At 30.1% G+C, this 14,238-nt stretch overlaps 4 protein-coding genes across 7 annotated transcripts in view; 2 read left to right on the plus strand and 2 right to left on the minus strand.

Annotated features, from left to right (window-relative positions):
* LOC118444651 (cilia- and flagella-associated protein 20) overlaps nt 1-12,473 on the plus strand; it is a 16,907-nt gene extending 4,434 nt beyond the window's left edge. The window contains exons 2-5 of one of the 2 annotated variants that reach the window (XM_035873120.2): nt 10,782-10,883; nt 11,020-11,211; nt 11,597-11,829; nt 11,951-12,473. In XM_035873120.2, coding sequence (XP_035729013.2) covers nt 10,800-10,883; nt 11,020-11,211; nt 11,597-11,829; nt 11,951-12,398 — 957 coding nt within the window. In that variant the 5' untranslated portion in view covers nt 10,782-10,799 and the 3' untranslated portion in view covers nt 12,399-12,473. Of the gene's footprint in view, nt 1-10,654; nt 10,884-11,019; nt 11,212-11,596; nt 11,830-11,950 lie in introns of those variants that run through there. The other variant, XM_035873119.2, reaches the window with a different exon arrangement.
* LOC118444649 (oxysterol-binding protein-related protein 2) lies at nt 594-6,957 on the minus strand. 2 transcript variants are annotated; one of them, XM_035873116.2, is made up of 9 exons: nt 6,908-6,957; nt 4,567-4,765; nt 4,344-4,453; nt 4,062-4,220; nt 3,714-3,914; nt 3,419-3,608; nt 3,128-3,241; nt 2,781-2,998; nt 594-2,570 (listed from the first exon to the last, which is right to left on the minus strand). In XM_035873116.2, the coding sequence occupies exons 1-9, from the start codon at nt 6,913-6,915 to the stop codon at nt 2,468-2,470; spliced, it is 1,302 nt and encodes a 433-aa protein (XP_035729009.2). In that variant the 5' UTR covers nt 6,916-6,957; the 3' UTR covers nt 594-2,467. The 2 variants fall into 2 exon arrangements, with proteins under 2 accessions (XP_035729009.2, XP_035729008.2); XM_035873115.2 differs by lacking the exon at nt 6,908-6,957 and adding an exon at nt 6,167-6,280.
* On the plus strand, nt 9,232-10,417 carry LOC118444655 (uncharacterized). Its single transcript, XM_035873129.2, has 2 exons — nt 9,232-9,736; nt 10,001-10,417. The coding sequence occupies exons 1-2, from the start codon at nt 9,513-9,515 to the stop codon at nt 10,221-10,223; spliced, it is 447 nt and encodes a 148-aa protein (XP_035729022.1). The 5' UTR covers nt 9,232-9,512; the 3' UTR covers nt 10,224-10,417.
* Nucleotides 12,474-12,634: 161 nt separating the features above from the next.
* Nucleotides 12,635-14,232, minus strand: Taf9 (TBP-associated factor 9). Of its 2 annotated transcripts, XM_035873121.2 has the most exons (4): nt 13,955-14,232; nt 13,431-13,880; nt 13,010-13,164; nt 12,635-12,767 (listed from the first exon to the last, which is right to left on the minus strand). In XM_035873121.2, exons 1-3 carry the CDS (start codon nt 14,091-14,093, stop codon nt 13,019-13,021), a joined length of 735 nt encoding a protein of 244 aa, XP_035729014.1. In that variant the 5' UTR covers nt 14,094-14,232; the 3' UTR covers nt 12,635-12,767; nt 13,010-13,018. The 2 variants fall into 2 exon arrangements, with proteins under 2 accessions (XP_035729014.1, XP_085517821.1); XM_085661695.1 differs by lacking the exon at nt 12,635-12,767 and having other exon boundaries at nt 12,822-13,164.
* Nucleotides 14,233-14,238: the final 6 nt, after the last annotated feature.

Here is a 14,238-nt window from a genome sequence, read left to right on the forward strand (position 1 = left end):
ATTTCATTTTGAGAAATAAAATATAACAAAGTTAAAATAATCACGAATAATGATCATACATTTAATTTAGAAAATACGTTCTAATAATTTATTTCATTTCGACGTAATTAATCATTTAGATTTAATTTCGACTTAATAGCAATAGTATTGTTTTGTTTCTTTGTTTCGTTTCGTTTATAATTGTTTGTTCTCTTTTTAATTTATTAGTGTTGATTAATTTACTTGAGAAAAAAAAAATATAAATAAAATAAAATAAAAAAAAATAAAAAAAAGAATTGGCAAGTACAAAATATTATGATACAAACGTTTTATATGTATGCATGTATGTACATAGAATTGCAAGAAGCTACCAATTAATTAATTCTTTATCTTTTGTTTGTTTTATAAAAATAGTGTCACAGAGACGCTACGATTTGTTTTTCTCATAATTATTTTCTCGATTAGTAAAAATGAACGCAGAAGAGGTGCCTGCTTGAGCGTGCTCGAAAAAACTTCTTCTCACGACAAGTAAATTCTTTGGATTGTTTTGTTTGTTTGTTTGTTTGTTTGTTTGTTTGTTTGTTTGTTCATTTATTTGTTTGTTCGTTCGTTCATTTGTTTGTTTTGTTCCTTTCTTTTTTTTTTTTTTTTTTTTTTTAATCTTTTTAATCTCTCGCACGGAAGATCGATTGTAAGGAAGAACAATTTTTTTTTATGTTAATATAAAAAAGTTCTTCTTGAGGATAGTCTTATTCGCCATTTGTTAACATATACATATATTATATATATGTATATACATCGAGATGCGTGCGTGCTCGCGTATGCATTTGTGTGATCAAGTATAATACGGTTTATATCTGTATTTTTTCGTTTTTCCATCATTTCTTTCCTTTTTTATCCTTTCTAGCTTGCATTTTATCGTTTGAAAAAAAAAATTGATTAAAGATAGAAATATATATATATATATATATATATATATATATATATATATATATAGAAAGAGAGAGAGAGAGAGAGAGAGAGAGAGAGAAATGTAAAGAAATTTCTTTACTTCTTGACAGTTGAAAACTTTACACACACATACACGTAAATCTTGTCTATATTCTTATCGTTTAATTATTCCTTTTTAGGATCTCTATGTCAGAAAGTGATAAAACGGCTTCGTTCTCAATGAATGGAAAGCTAACGAGTTTGACATGCTGTTAACGACCACCATAACTAATTAATTAGTAGAGAGTTAGTCAAATAAAGGGAGCTCCTGTTGATTCAATGGTGCAGAAAGAGAGAGAGAGAGAGAGAGGGAGAGAGAGAGAAACAGAGATGGGCAGAGAGGAAGAGAGAGAGAGAGAGAAACAGAGATGGGTAGAGAGGAAGAGAGAGAGAGAGAGATTGAGATAGAAAGATACAAGTGTGTAATGTATCACACAGTGTTTCTCTTTTTACACCGTTTGCTTTCTAATCTTTCGACTAATTCGTTTTTGTCGGACATATTTCTTCTTTACAATACATACACATACATATTTATTATCTATATATATATATACGTATGACCTGCATACGATTTCTCTCTTTCTCTTTTATGCTTTTACGTTTTCATGTTTTTTCCTTTCTTTTTTTTTTTTTTTTTTTTTTTTTTCATTTTTCTTTCTTCTTTTTCACTCTACGAGGCGTAAGCTCGCGTTCTAATTATACACAAGATCGAATAATTGCAGTTTAGCACGAAGATTTCGTTTTTAGATTTTGATTATAATCATTGGAAACGTTGAAGACGTTTTTCCTCCATATTAAATTAGACTATCTACTGTATATATATATATATATATACACTGTGTAAGCAGACACAATTTGTATAGATTGAAAAATTTCATTGAGCTTTTATAGGTTTAATCTTTTCTTTTCTCTTTTTCTCATTTTGTTTCTATCTTTTCCTTTTCGAGTTGTTCATCTCTCACAGAGATTTGTTTCGATCGTGAGATTGTCAGTATTGGAATAGTAAACAAAAGAAAGAAAAAGGAGAAAAAGATAATGAAAACTAATGGAGAAAAATTTTTTTTTTCTTAAATAAATTGCTCTCTCACATCCTTATAAATCTTTGAAGTATTCTAATATATTTTTTATGTTTCTTTTCTAGAAAATTTTTTATCTAACCACACATACATACACGTACCAGCCGTTTTCTTCTTTCTCTTTCCTTCTTTCTTTCTTTTTTTTTTCTTTTACTTTTTTTCTTTCTTTTTTTTTTTTTCTTTTTTTTCTTTAAATTTGACCGATTGACCTCCAACAACACGAATCATTTTTACTCATAAATCAGACAATATCGACGTCGATCAAATTTCTTTTCTGGGAAAAGAAACAACAACAAAATCTTCACACAATAGCTAACGCATCAAACGTAATACGCTCTTTTGGCTTTTGCGTACATGGACTAGTTTCTTTTTGTTAGTTTTGCTTTAATTTGTTTTCGTCAAAATCATTTTTCTAATATTCATTAGAATATATCTTCGATGTCGGTGTAATTACGATCCCAATAGCCACCTTTGTACAGCCAATCGTCTTGGCCCGTGTATGGATTAATTGTCCATCTAAACCATCTGTAAAAAAAAAAAAACAAGAAAAGAAAGAAAATGAAAGAGAGGGAGAAAAAAAAGAAATAACACAAATTAACAACTAACATCGAAGATAAATTTCAATTGAGAGATTATAATAATAATAATAATAATAATAATAATAATAATAATAATAATAATAATAATAATAATAATAATAATAATAATAATAATAATAAAATTTGTTTAGAGTACTTTGGCGTCCATTCTTGTCCTTTCTTTTGTTTCCTCATCTTTCTAGAATCACGTTGCTTCTCCTCGAGTCTTGCCTTTTCAGTAGCCGCACCATCTTGATCGCCATGTTCTAATTTTCTTATATCCGGTCTTAATCTTGAATCGGTCGGACATAAATCATTTCTCATTGTTGGTTCTATCTCATTCAGGGACATTGCGAATGTAGTGAATTGAAAGTACTACAAATTTTGATAATGAATATTAATACTTTTCTTTTTCTTCTTTATACCTCGACTTATTATATAGTATTACTTATGATAATACTAGTATTAGAAAAAAAAAAAAAAAGAAAAAAAAAAGATATTTACGTTAGAACTGTTCGGTGGTCTCGGTGAAACTTCCCAAAGTGTTGTCGAGCTTGGTATTTCGTCGATCATTGGTGTATCCTCGTCTATACTCGTTGATGATTCGTCGATCGCATCCTAATTAAAAACAAAATGTATTATCATCATTGATATTAAATAACGTGCACGTAACATCGAATTTATTTTCAATGATATATAAGATTAAAATAAATCCATCTTTATTTATTCAACAAATATTAAAAGAGAAAAAAAAGTTGTCTTTTTTTTTTTTCTTTTCATACGATTAAGAGTTACCTGATGAGATGGTTTGAAAGCCCCAACCTTGAGGCTTTGAAGTTTGGCAAGTACTTTTTTGTGACCTGGACTACCTTGCGGACTTTTAGCGTCCCTTTTCAATTTTTCAAGGGCATCCTCGTACAAGGATGGATCACAAGAACGTAATCTTTCGGTCCATTTCCCATATAAATATAGTAATTTTCTTTTTCTAAAAATAAAACGTTTTATATATATTTTTTGAACCTCATTTTGCTTTTCTTTCTTTTTTCTTTTCTTTCCTTTTTTTTATTTTTTTTTTTTCCTTAGATCTTACTCTTGATCCATTATGAAGCCTTCAACTCGATGAAGATCTTTGCCATTCCAGCTTCCACTTTTGAAAGTTAACACGGCTTTCAAATTTGAACCTCCACATTGTTTAATCTCAAGGGCACCCAATTGTTCCATCCAAAGTTGTCCAACCAATACGTTATGAAGAATACAATTAACGTTCTGCCAAGTATACGCCTCTTTCCATCTAATATAATCGATAAAACAAATAAATAATATCGATCGTGTTTTTAAGTAAAATTAAGGGCAAACCATTTTATTATTGAAATCGAATAAGCGATATATATATATATATATATATATATATATATTGTATATATTATATAAAACTTACTTGAGTAATTCGACCGTGACGATACCCTTTGGATGTACTTCTATCGATTTACCCCAGAACTTTAATTTAGGATGTATGCTACCGTGAAAAACAAAATCCTCGCTATCAGCGTGAAACGCCGATACTGGTGGATGATGAGAGACTTGTTCGCATACTATTCTAAAAGAAATAAGAAGAAGAAAAAAAAAAGAAGACAAAATAATAGAAAAATATTATTATGTGAAAGATTAGCTCGTCAATTTATTAACATAGCTAATTGAATTTTAATCGTTACTTTATTACCTAAAATCTTCACGGGTTAATTCGTAAGTCTCGCCAAGCAATGGATTGAATGGTTTACCAAGACGTTCCCAATTCGAAGCCAATGCGCTTACGGCAAAAGCGGCGACGTACTTCGTAATAAATACGAATGGAAATATTTTAGAAATTATGTGTTCGTCGTTTTGTAAAAAAAAAGAAAAAAAGAAAAAAAAGAAAAAGAATATATAAATATGTATTAACTTACTTTTAATCTGCCGACAGGTGTCTGTTCGGCGGAAGCTTGTTTCAATAATTTTGCATATTCCATATATTCCGCGACTCGTTGCAGAAAGGAAAGTGGCTCGTTGAATATAACAGGCATTGTGATTTTGCTAAGGTCCTTGCCCAGTGACAATACCGAGCAAAGATTTACCTCTGAGTGACCCGGAACCGGTAATGATGTTCTTCAAATAAACGAATACATTATTTATTCTATAATAATGTATATATATATGTATCATATTCAAACGAATATAAAAAAAAGAAAAACATATATATGTTACATCGTATTCATTCTAAACATGTAAATACATATATGAATATGAACATATAGTTTCATACGTGAATACGTAATAACATCTAATACGATCGATTACTCCTATGCATGTTATTTTGGCAACGTAATCGTCCAAAAGGCTTGTCTCGAATCGATAAATGAAGTTTGTAGTCTCTCGAGAAAGAAAAGGCCAACGCAAAAGCACAATCTAACTATAGGTATATATATATATATATATATATATATATATATATATATATATATATACTACACATATGTAGTATATATGTATATGTATATTCATATACATGTATATGGATTATCAGTAAAGTGTTTCTCTTTGAATTTGATCAGAAAACGAGCAGCGTTTTCGATATTCAAGTACGATAACTTTATTGTCATATGTAGCTATAGTGTAGATACTATATTTATTAAAAGACAGCTGGAGTTTGTGTCGGTGACCTCGTTAGTTCGTATTTCCTACTTTACGTTACGATATTTGAGTAGGTCATTCATCCGCTTTGACGATCGTTTAAATCTTGTCAAAGGATATAAGTTTATGACTTCCTAAGGATATATATATATACATTTATAAATCGAATTATAATCGAATATCTCGTTTGATCGAGTAATTTTTTTTTTGTTACTCTCTTCTCACTTTTAATTAATATATCTTTATTAATTTCACAATGATCTAATCCAATAAATCGACGATATATAAATGGATGTTTACTCAAGATGAGATAAATCATTCATTCTGATGTATGTATGTATATGTAATTAAATATCATCAACGGAAATTGCATCGCGTTATCTCTAAAACAAGAACAACATAGGAGAGAGATAGTCCAATCAGAGTAACCCCATTCATTTGTTCTCTCCACCCCATTCGTTTAACCCCGATCGATAATCGAGTTCTGTGAATGAGAATCCGTGATCTTTCGAAAGATTGATCACGTTCTAAAAAAAGAAAAAAGTAAAAATCAACGCTTCGCTCTCTCTTATTTAATTATGCGAAAAAAAAATCCGAGATAAAACGATGGGCGATTAAAGGGAAATTTAAATGGAGAGAGAAAACGAAGAAGAAAGGAAGGAAGAAAAAAAGAAGGAAGAATTTTGAGGAACTTTGTCGTTTGAAAAAATGGAAGAAAAAGGGAAAACAAAAAAAAAAAAAGAAAAAAAAAAGAAAGAAAAGGGGAGACGAAAAAACAAGGGTAGGAAAAAAAAGGGAAAAAAGAAGCGACAGAACGGAATAGAAGAGAACAATACAAAACGAAAGAAAGCAAACAAAACAAAACAAAAGACAAACCTGTATCGACCCGATATCCTTTCGCTGGCCATTGTACGAGCCTGTCGTCGTTATTGAGCTACCGCCTCCACCTCCACCTCCGCCACCTCCGCCGCCTCTCGTGTTCCGTTCAATTCGTAAAAATAGTTTCGTTTTTCGTCTTTGGAAGAAAGAAGGAAGAAAGATGAAATCGAAGCTGATGGAACGTGATTATAAGATCCAGTAAGAGTGGCAGCGTCGCGAGCACTCTGGCGTCTCGACGACGATGTCGCGACGTCCAACGACATCCGGCGTCGCGGCGTTACATATGTATATATACATACGTATATGTATATATATATATAGTTACATAGACAGAGAAGAGAGACAGGCAGACAGAAAAAGAGTTAGAGAAAGAGAGATAGAGAGATAGAGAGAGAGAGAGAGAGAGAGAGAGAGAGGAAGAAAAAAAAATGAAAAAAGAGGAGAAGGAAAAAAAGGAATATCTCAAAAATATAAATATAAATAAACCCACATAAAGACTTATATCGTTACTTTTTGAGGCCACCGACTAGATGATAAAGATAGATAGATAAATAGATAGATAGATAGATAGATAGATAGATAGAAAGAAAGAGAGAGAGAGAGATTTCACCAAAACTTTGAATAGTTTATATGCGTGTTCTGGTTGTGTGTGTGTGTGATGTCCAAAATGACATAAGGAAATAAAATTGAAATGTATCCTATAAATTAACGTTATGAATCGAGAGATTCGATTATCACCGTGTCATTTTGATATTGTCTCATTGGATGATAAAATTGTTTGTTTCGATTTCTCTTTCTTTTTTTTCTTTTTCTTTTTTTTTTTTGGTTTTCTTTTCTTTTCTTTTAGTTTCTTTTTCTTTTGGTATGTCTGTTTTATGTCTTTTTTTTTTTGTTTCTTTTTTTTTTCACTCGCGAATGATTAGAAATGTCAGAGTAACATGTTCGTCACTTTGTTAGCACGTTGACGAAGTCACCGCGATCAGCTGGACGCTCCGAGACTAGGAATGCACACGTTTTAACCCTCGGGCGTGACGCCGAGCTCTCTCTCTCTCTCTCCCTCTCCCTCTTTCTCTATCTATCTATCTCTATCTTACTTCTACATTTCTGTACAACCTATCTCCTTTCCATCCCCCCTGCCTCTACCCCTTTCCCCCGTCCCTTATGTCAGCACGCATTCGCTACCTTCGCGCGAGCGCGACAGAAAATATCAATAGATTCGAGCATGGTTGCTGAGCTTGCTTCTCTTTCTCTCTCTCTCTCTCTCTCACTCTGTTGCTCTCTCGCTTTCTATATCATTATATTAACAAACTAACCCTTCGTGTTCCCTTCGATCCTCTTTCTCATTGGTTATCATCGGTATTCACGCATGCGTCCTTCTAATAATTGCGAAGAATTTGAATTTAAAATGTCGAATCGAATTTTAATTCTCTTTTCTCATTTCGATTGAATATTGAGCCGTCCTTCTTTTTTTTTTTTTTTTTTTTTTTTTAATTATTTCTCGTATCTTTTCGATTCGTTAGAAACTGATGACATTAATTATAGATATTGGATTATTATTTACACGATACTTCTTTTTATTTTCTTTTCCTTTTAACAAAACAAGGAAATTTATCATTCAACTTAATCGCCCTTTTTACATTTCAACTATATAATACAATTTAATCGTTTGATTTAATTGTCGTTTGTATTCTTGTACGAAATAATGCAATTATAAGAATAACAATTATTACAATTGAATTATTATAATCGATACGTTATACTCAATTGACGTTCTGTGCACGTAAATAATTTCGTTTAATTTCATTTTCATTCTCTACGAATTTCTTTTTATTTATTTGACATCGTTAAAGTATACGAGGGTGTCGATATAAATTCATTCGATTCTCACGAAATAAATTATCAAATATTAATAACAATTCAAACAAATCAATTATGAATTTAATAAAGACCAAATTAAATTATTTCTAATCGTATTTCAAGTTTTTTATAAGGCGTAATCGAATGTTTTATCTTGATAAAGTAATTTCGCGCGATATTTATTGGATCGTTCGTTAAAAGTTACAATTTGTTTATCAATTAAATTTCTTTTTCGTTTTATAAATAAGAAATATATATATATATATATATATATATATATATATTTACGTAAATGTAATTGAAACTTGATTAAACTTGATATATAAACGCGTTAAATAAACTTTTAAATATCCTCGAAACATTTTCTCCGCCACTTTCTCCGTATAAATGCTTTCGTGTCTTGAATCCATTCTCTTGAAACAATCGTCGTGCGCGATAAAGGCATAATTACTGTTTTGATAAAGTACACCACGCGTACGTTAATTAAATTCGTTCATTCTGTGCTCTTCACTTTTCACGACCGTCAGTAACTTTCATTTGACGATCATTTATATAATGCTTTCCATCGTTAATTAACTTTTATAACTATGTCATAGTTTCTTCTACATAGTTTGAATTTTCAAGTACATACGTATGTGTGCGTGTTTGTATTTATACATTTTCGTGTGCGCGTGCGTATATGTGCATGTATGAAAATTGTGTCGATTGAAATCGAATAACTCATAAATTAATAATAACGCTAATTGAATTCTTAATAGCTTTCTCGAGACAACGGGAACTTTGAATTTATCCTCTTGGAAATCATGTTATAATATTATATTGTTTTCTTTATTTTAATTGCAATATTATATTTTGAATGATTTAAAAAAAAAAAAAAAGAAAATAAGAGAAAATATAAATTGTAAAAGGAATATATTTAATCTAAATTTAAATGAAATTTTCATCGTGCCAAATCGTCATCTAACGATTCGAATCTATTCCGTTCGTTTACGACGATTATTATTCGTTCAAATATCATTCTAATCGTCGTCAACGTAACGTAATATCTCGTGATCAAGTAGAAATAAGAATAAACCAAATATCTATCTCACTATTGGTTCACCTAGAAACCAAATCGATATTCGTACGAGGCACAGGGGCTCACTTCGTAACAGATCTGCCAACTTTCATCGAAGTCGTCAGTCTTGCTTGACACGCGTCGTGATTTCCGAATAATTTGGAGAACGATATCGAAATTTTTTTTTTGACATTTTTCGTTTTTTTTCCTCTTCTTTTTTTTTCATTTTTTCTCGCCGTTCAAAATTCTCCATCGAAGATCATATTTTTATACGATATAATTAACTCTCTCTCTCTCTCTCTCTCTCTTTCTCTCTTTCTCTGTTCTTCTCATTCTCGAGAAACCGAGAGTGAGAAGGGGAAAAAAAAAACAAAAAAAGAAAAATAAATAGATAAATAGATAAATAGATAAATAGATAGATAGATAAAAATGAATAAAGAAGTTGATACGAGGAACGATTTGTTCCATATGAAAAGTGGTGATAATATTTTGAGCTACACCGACGACGAATATTTAAGAAAATCTCATATAGAACGAGAGAGCAAGCAACATTTCAAGAGATATCGCACAAAACATATGAAGCTGTTTCCCGAACTCTATAGAAGCGACGTAACAATTCATCCCAGTTATACGAAGCTCAAAAATTTACCTTAGTAAGATTGAAATTATAAATTTTAAAAGTACAAAAAAAAAAAAAAAACAAAAACAAATTGAAAAATTAAAAATAATTATCTATCACGAAAAGATAATTCAAATTCATTCAATCTTTATACACATTTATCTTGATCGATTTAAAACGATAATACATAGAAAAATATTTTAATTATTTTATATAACACAAAAAAAAGATTTAATTATTGTTAATTACACGTTTAATTATTTATTTATTTTTTTTTTTTGTTTTTTCTTTACAAAAGTCAAGTCGTCTGTCATCAACGTTTGCAAAGTATCAAGAGACAAATATCACGTCAACTAAATCGTGAGATTATGAATTTTGCGATGATACAAATGTTTGCCCTGGATAGTATAAGGATCGATCGAATTTTTAGCGTTGGAATGTCACCAAGGATCACGATCGTCCCAGATTTCGCGACGGAGAAGGAACGCCGACGTATCGAAGAGATATTACGTTATTCATAAATAAATGATTAATAATCGTGCGTGCGTGTATATACCTACGTAATGCGTATTATCAAATCTTACGTATCTATTGTTATGAATCACGTGGACGCACATACAAAGCAAAAATAAATGACCTTTATATACCAGTAATCGATTACTTGTCATTCAAATACAATTATATTCATTGCTAACCGTACTCTACTTTCGTCCTTGAAAATACGCTTCTGCCTACATAATTTTCTTTCCTCTCAGCTAGTTCGTTATATTACACATGTCTTTTTTTTTTGTTGTTTACTTTTTTTTTGTTGTTTACTTTTTTTTTGTGACATTCGTTCCTCCAACATAATACAATTTTATTAAATTAATTTTTATTCACCCTCTATATATACATATATATATGTATATACATAACACATTGTCATTTTCAGTCGACTGTAGAAATCGTTTTTTCGATTATTTTAATAAACGAAGAAAGATTTATACAGAGTGAAAATAAATAAAAAAAAAAAGAAAGGCGTAATATCGTTGACACTTATACTATTACTTTCGAATCAATGATTGAAAATCATTTTAAAGATATCAAGAATATTAAGGATGTACCGTAAGTCCTATCAAAGTGGATTTTTATCAATCTTGTATAGCTGTGGATCAGCTCCTTTGGAATCATGGGGCATGCACGTGAGTTTTTTTTTTTTTTTTTTTTTTTTTTTTTTTTTTTTTTTTTAATTATTATAGTATACAAGAGATACGACGGATTTATATATGCTCCCTATAAATGTTACCGAACAATCATGTTAAAGTACGATACTGTTAGGTAAAGAATGGATATATAAGACGGGTCATCGACGAAGAGGTAAAATCATTAGCGTTGGAATTAGCTGGAACTAATGTGGCAACAACCTACATTTTTTGTCCAGCAGAGAAGAAAAAGGTTCTTGGAATTTCATTACCTTTTTTAATAATGATTATTAAGAATATGAAGAGATATTTCACCTTCGAGATAACCGTAAGTTCATACTAATATTTAAAATTGATTTTGTATATTATATGTATATCTATTTATGAGCGCGGGTGCACACGCACACGCAACACACACACACACATATATACAACATATAAGCTGTTGATTTAAAAAGTGGAGCAAGTCTATTTTTTTTTGCTTCATAAATAAAAACAAATTTTATGTTAATTGCTAATAATTAGATTTAATTATTTTTTTTCACAAAGTGAACTTACCCCACTTTCAAAATAAAAAACTCATATATACACATTGTATATATTAATGTAATGTATAAATGTATATTTTTAATTTAGATACAATATATATATATATACATATATACATAATTCGTTAATAAAAATTAACAAATATATAAATTACTTCTTTTTAGATTCTTGATGACAAGAACATGCATAGAAGATTTCGTGTAAGCAATTTTCAAAGTACTACAAGAGTCCGTCCATTTTGTACGACCATGCCAATCGGTTTATCCGGGGGATGGAATCAAATACAATTTAATTTAGCTGATTTTACGCGACGTGCTTACGGCAGTAATTACGTCGAAACGATGAGGATGCAAATACATGCAAATTGTAGAATTCGACGGATATATTTTGCGTCTAGGTTGTTATTTGTCATTATTTTAATAAGATCATTAATTTCATACGAATATAATTTGTTTAATTATTATGTACGATATCATTTCTAACTTGTTTTTATTTTCACTTATTTCTTTCATTCGTAGATTGTACAGTGACGAGGAATTACCAGCTGAATATAAATTGTTTTTACCTATACATCGAAAGAAATGTGTCAGAGAGAAAGTTGACGTTACAAAAATTAGTAAACACGAGAAACCAGAGGTCGAAGAACCACCAGTATTATATAAAACTCCGTCCGAACAAATTATTAAAGAAGAAATCAAAAAAGATGTTGAACCTGAAATTCCACCGGAAGTTCCATTACCACCAGAAGAAGCCCATATTCCTGAAACCGAAGTACCGATCGAAGATGAAATGGAAGAGGATGAATATGAGATAGAACATGAATATGAAATCGATGATAGACATTTATTTGAAGAGGAAGACACTGCAATAGCTGCTATCGGGGCAGCTGTCGAGGCAATTACCGAGGAACATGAAGAAGAGGACGATTTTATCTTAAATGAAATGGCCATGGAAGATGAGGGCTAACCGAAAGAATATGTTTCTGAATGATCAAGATCTTATAACGAAGCTTTTGAATGCTTTCTCATTATATTTTATCCATTATCTTAATCTAATATCACAAATTTAGTAACAAAATAGATTAAATTAAATGATAAAATTATTGATTTCAAAGCACATAATAATCGTAATATAACAAATTTTATTGCTATTATTAAAAATGCACGTTATGATCGACGTTTGACACGTGTGCACTAATACATTGGAAAAAGTTATTAATATGATTGTATTTATTCGTTTTCTTTACTAATCAAATAAAAATTTAATAAATGATTATTACGTTACAAAGATAACTAAAGTAGAATCTAATGAGAATCCATGAAATCTTGAAAATCCCTATAAAGATAATAACTCGTATTAAATTTTAATCCCAGTGTTTGGAATTTCGTTTCTTACATTTAAATCTATTAATCAAACGAGATAGATTATTTATCTCTTTTGATAATAAAATAAAAAAATTTTATTTCCTAAATATACATGATCTAGATATATTAACATATGTTGATATTATCTAAATCAAATATTTTATGATCATATAATGTGTTAATTAAGAAATATAAATATTATATTATATCTACATTATACTGTTATGAAACATCATAATCATCATCATCTCTTTTTCTTTTTATAGAATCATCTGCTTCTAATTTCATAGGAGCCATAGTTTGACCAGAAGTAACATGTACTTTTGGTTTTGGTATTTGTGCTTTAACGGTGGCTGTTCCTGTTGGTGCTATAAAAATATAAAACATACAAGTTAAAGGAAGTGTCTATATAAATAGTACAAATTTAATTGTAAAATCTTTTAAATATAATTTTATCTTACATATTCGTGCACTTAACGAAATGAGATAGGATGGGATAGTTGAATGGAATTGAAGGACATAAAAATGATCTAGAGGATAATAATAAAATATATTACATTGAAGGAACATTCCTCTGCACTTTCATATTACGGAATATGCATAAAAAAAAAAGTTATATGATTAAGTATTATACCTGTTGAAAATTTTAATACCGGCTTTGGTATAGATATTGTCTGAGTTCGAGCAACAGTAGTCAATGTGCCTGGTCTTTTGACTATTGAAAGACCAGTCTTACTTCCTTCTACTTTGATTCTGGATTGAACTCCAGATATATTATTACTAACTAATGAATGCATAGGCTTCGAAACAGTTTTTTTTGTAGCATTTTTTAATTTATAATTTGTTGCATTCAAACAATATCTATCAGGTGGTAACCTTAGACCATTGTTTGGTTTAACGAATGGTAAGGGTATATTATTTTTGGCACGAGCCACATCTAATAATACGTCTCTTGGTGGTGGATTTGTAAAAGTACGTTCCAACTGCATTTTCACGGCCAATCTTACGTCATCTAAGTCGATAAACTTCTTTTTCGCATGATTCGCATATATTCTACTATCGTCTAATATACACGTAACATAACCTAAAAACGCATTAAGAATGAAACAATATATTCTTAAAATTAGAAATTAGTACAAATACAATTAAAACACTTACGATATGTGAATTCAAGTAATTGATTGATAACTTTCGGTTCATAATCCGTGATTCCCATATCTTTCATAATCGACATAATAACTTGAGCGTCTTTCGGAATGTGTTTTACGTGACTCATTGTTCTAGATTTTTCAGTCATTTCATACGAACGAATGACTGCTGCGAATAACGCACTTTATTGAAACTAAATGTTACAATAAAAAAATATTTTCTTTTAACATTAACATTGAGATGCGATCACATAACGTTCACATGTGGAAGAATCGAAGAAACTAAGGTTAATG

The sequence above is a fragment of the Vespa mandarinia genome, chromosome 15 (genome assembly GCF_050613455.1).
Source record: "Vespa mandarinia isolate Hongniang chromosome 15, ASM5061345v1, whole genome shotgun sequence".
In the NCBI taxonomy this organism is placed as follows: domain Eukaryota; kingdom Metazoa; phylum Arthropoda; class Insecta; order Hymenoptera; family Vespidae; genus Vespa; species Vespa mandarinia.

Bases quoted from the DNA above. Each gene is read 5' to 3' on its own strand.
- Taf9 (XM_035873121.2), bottom strand. From the start codon at position 14,093: ATGACTGAAAAATCTAGAACAATGAGTCACGTAAAACACATTCCGAAA. The intron at 13,881-13,954 runs GTAAGTGTTTTA...ATGCGTTTTTAG, and splicing joins ATTACTTGAATTCACATATC to GTTATGTTACGTGTATATTA. The intron at 13,165-13,430 runs GTATAATACTTA...ATATTTTTATAG, and splicing joins GGTATTAAAATTTTCAACAG to CACCAACAGGAACAGCCACC.
- LOC118444649 (XM_035873115.2), bottom strand. From the start codon at position 6,198: ATGGCCAGCGAAAGGATATCGGGTCGATACAG. The intron at 4,221-4,343 runs GTAATAAAGTAA...TATTTCTTTTAG, and splicing joins TTAACCCGTGAAGATTTTAG to AATAGTATGCGAACAAGTCT. The intron at 2,999-3,127 runs GTAAATATCTTT...CAAAATTTGTAG, and splicing joins GACCACCGAACAGTTCTAAC to TACTTTCAATTCACTACATT.
- LOC118444655 (XM_035873129.2), top strand. From the start codon at position 9,513: ATGAATAAAGAAGTTGATACGAGGAACGATTTGTTCCATATGAAAAGT. The intron at 9,737-10,000 runs GTAAGATTGAAA...TCTTTACAAAAG, and splicing joins AAGCTCAAAAATTTACCTTA to TCAAGTCGTCTGTCATCAAC.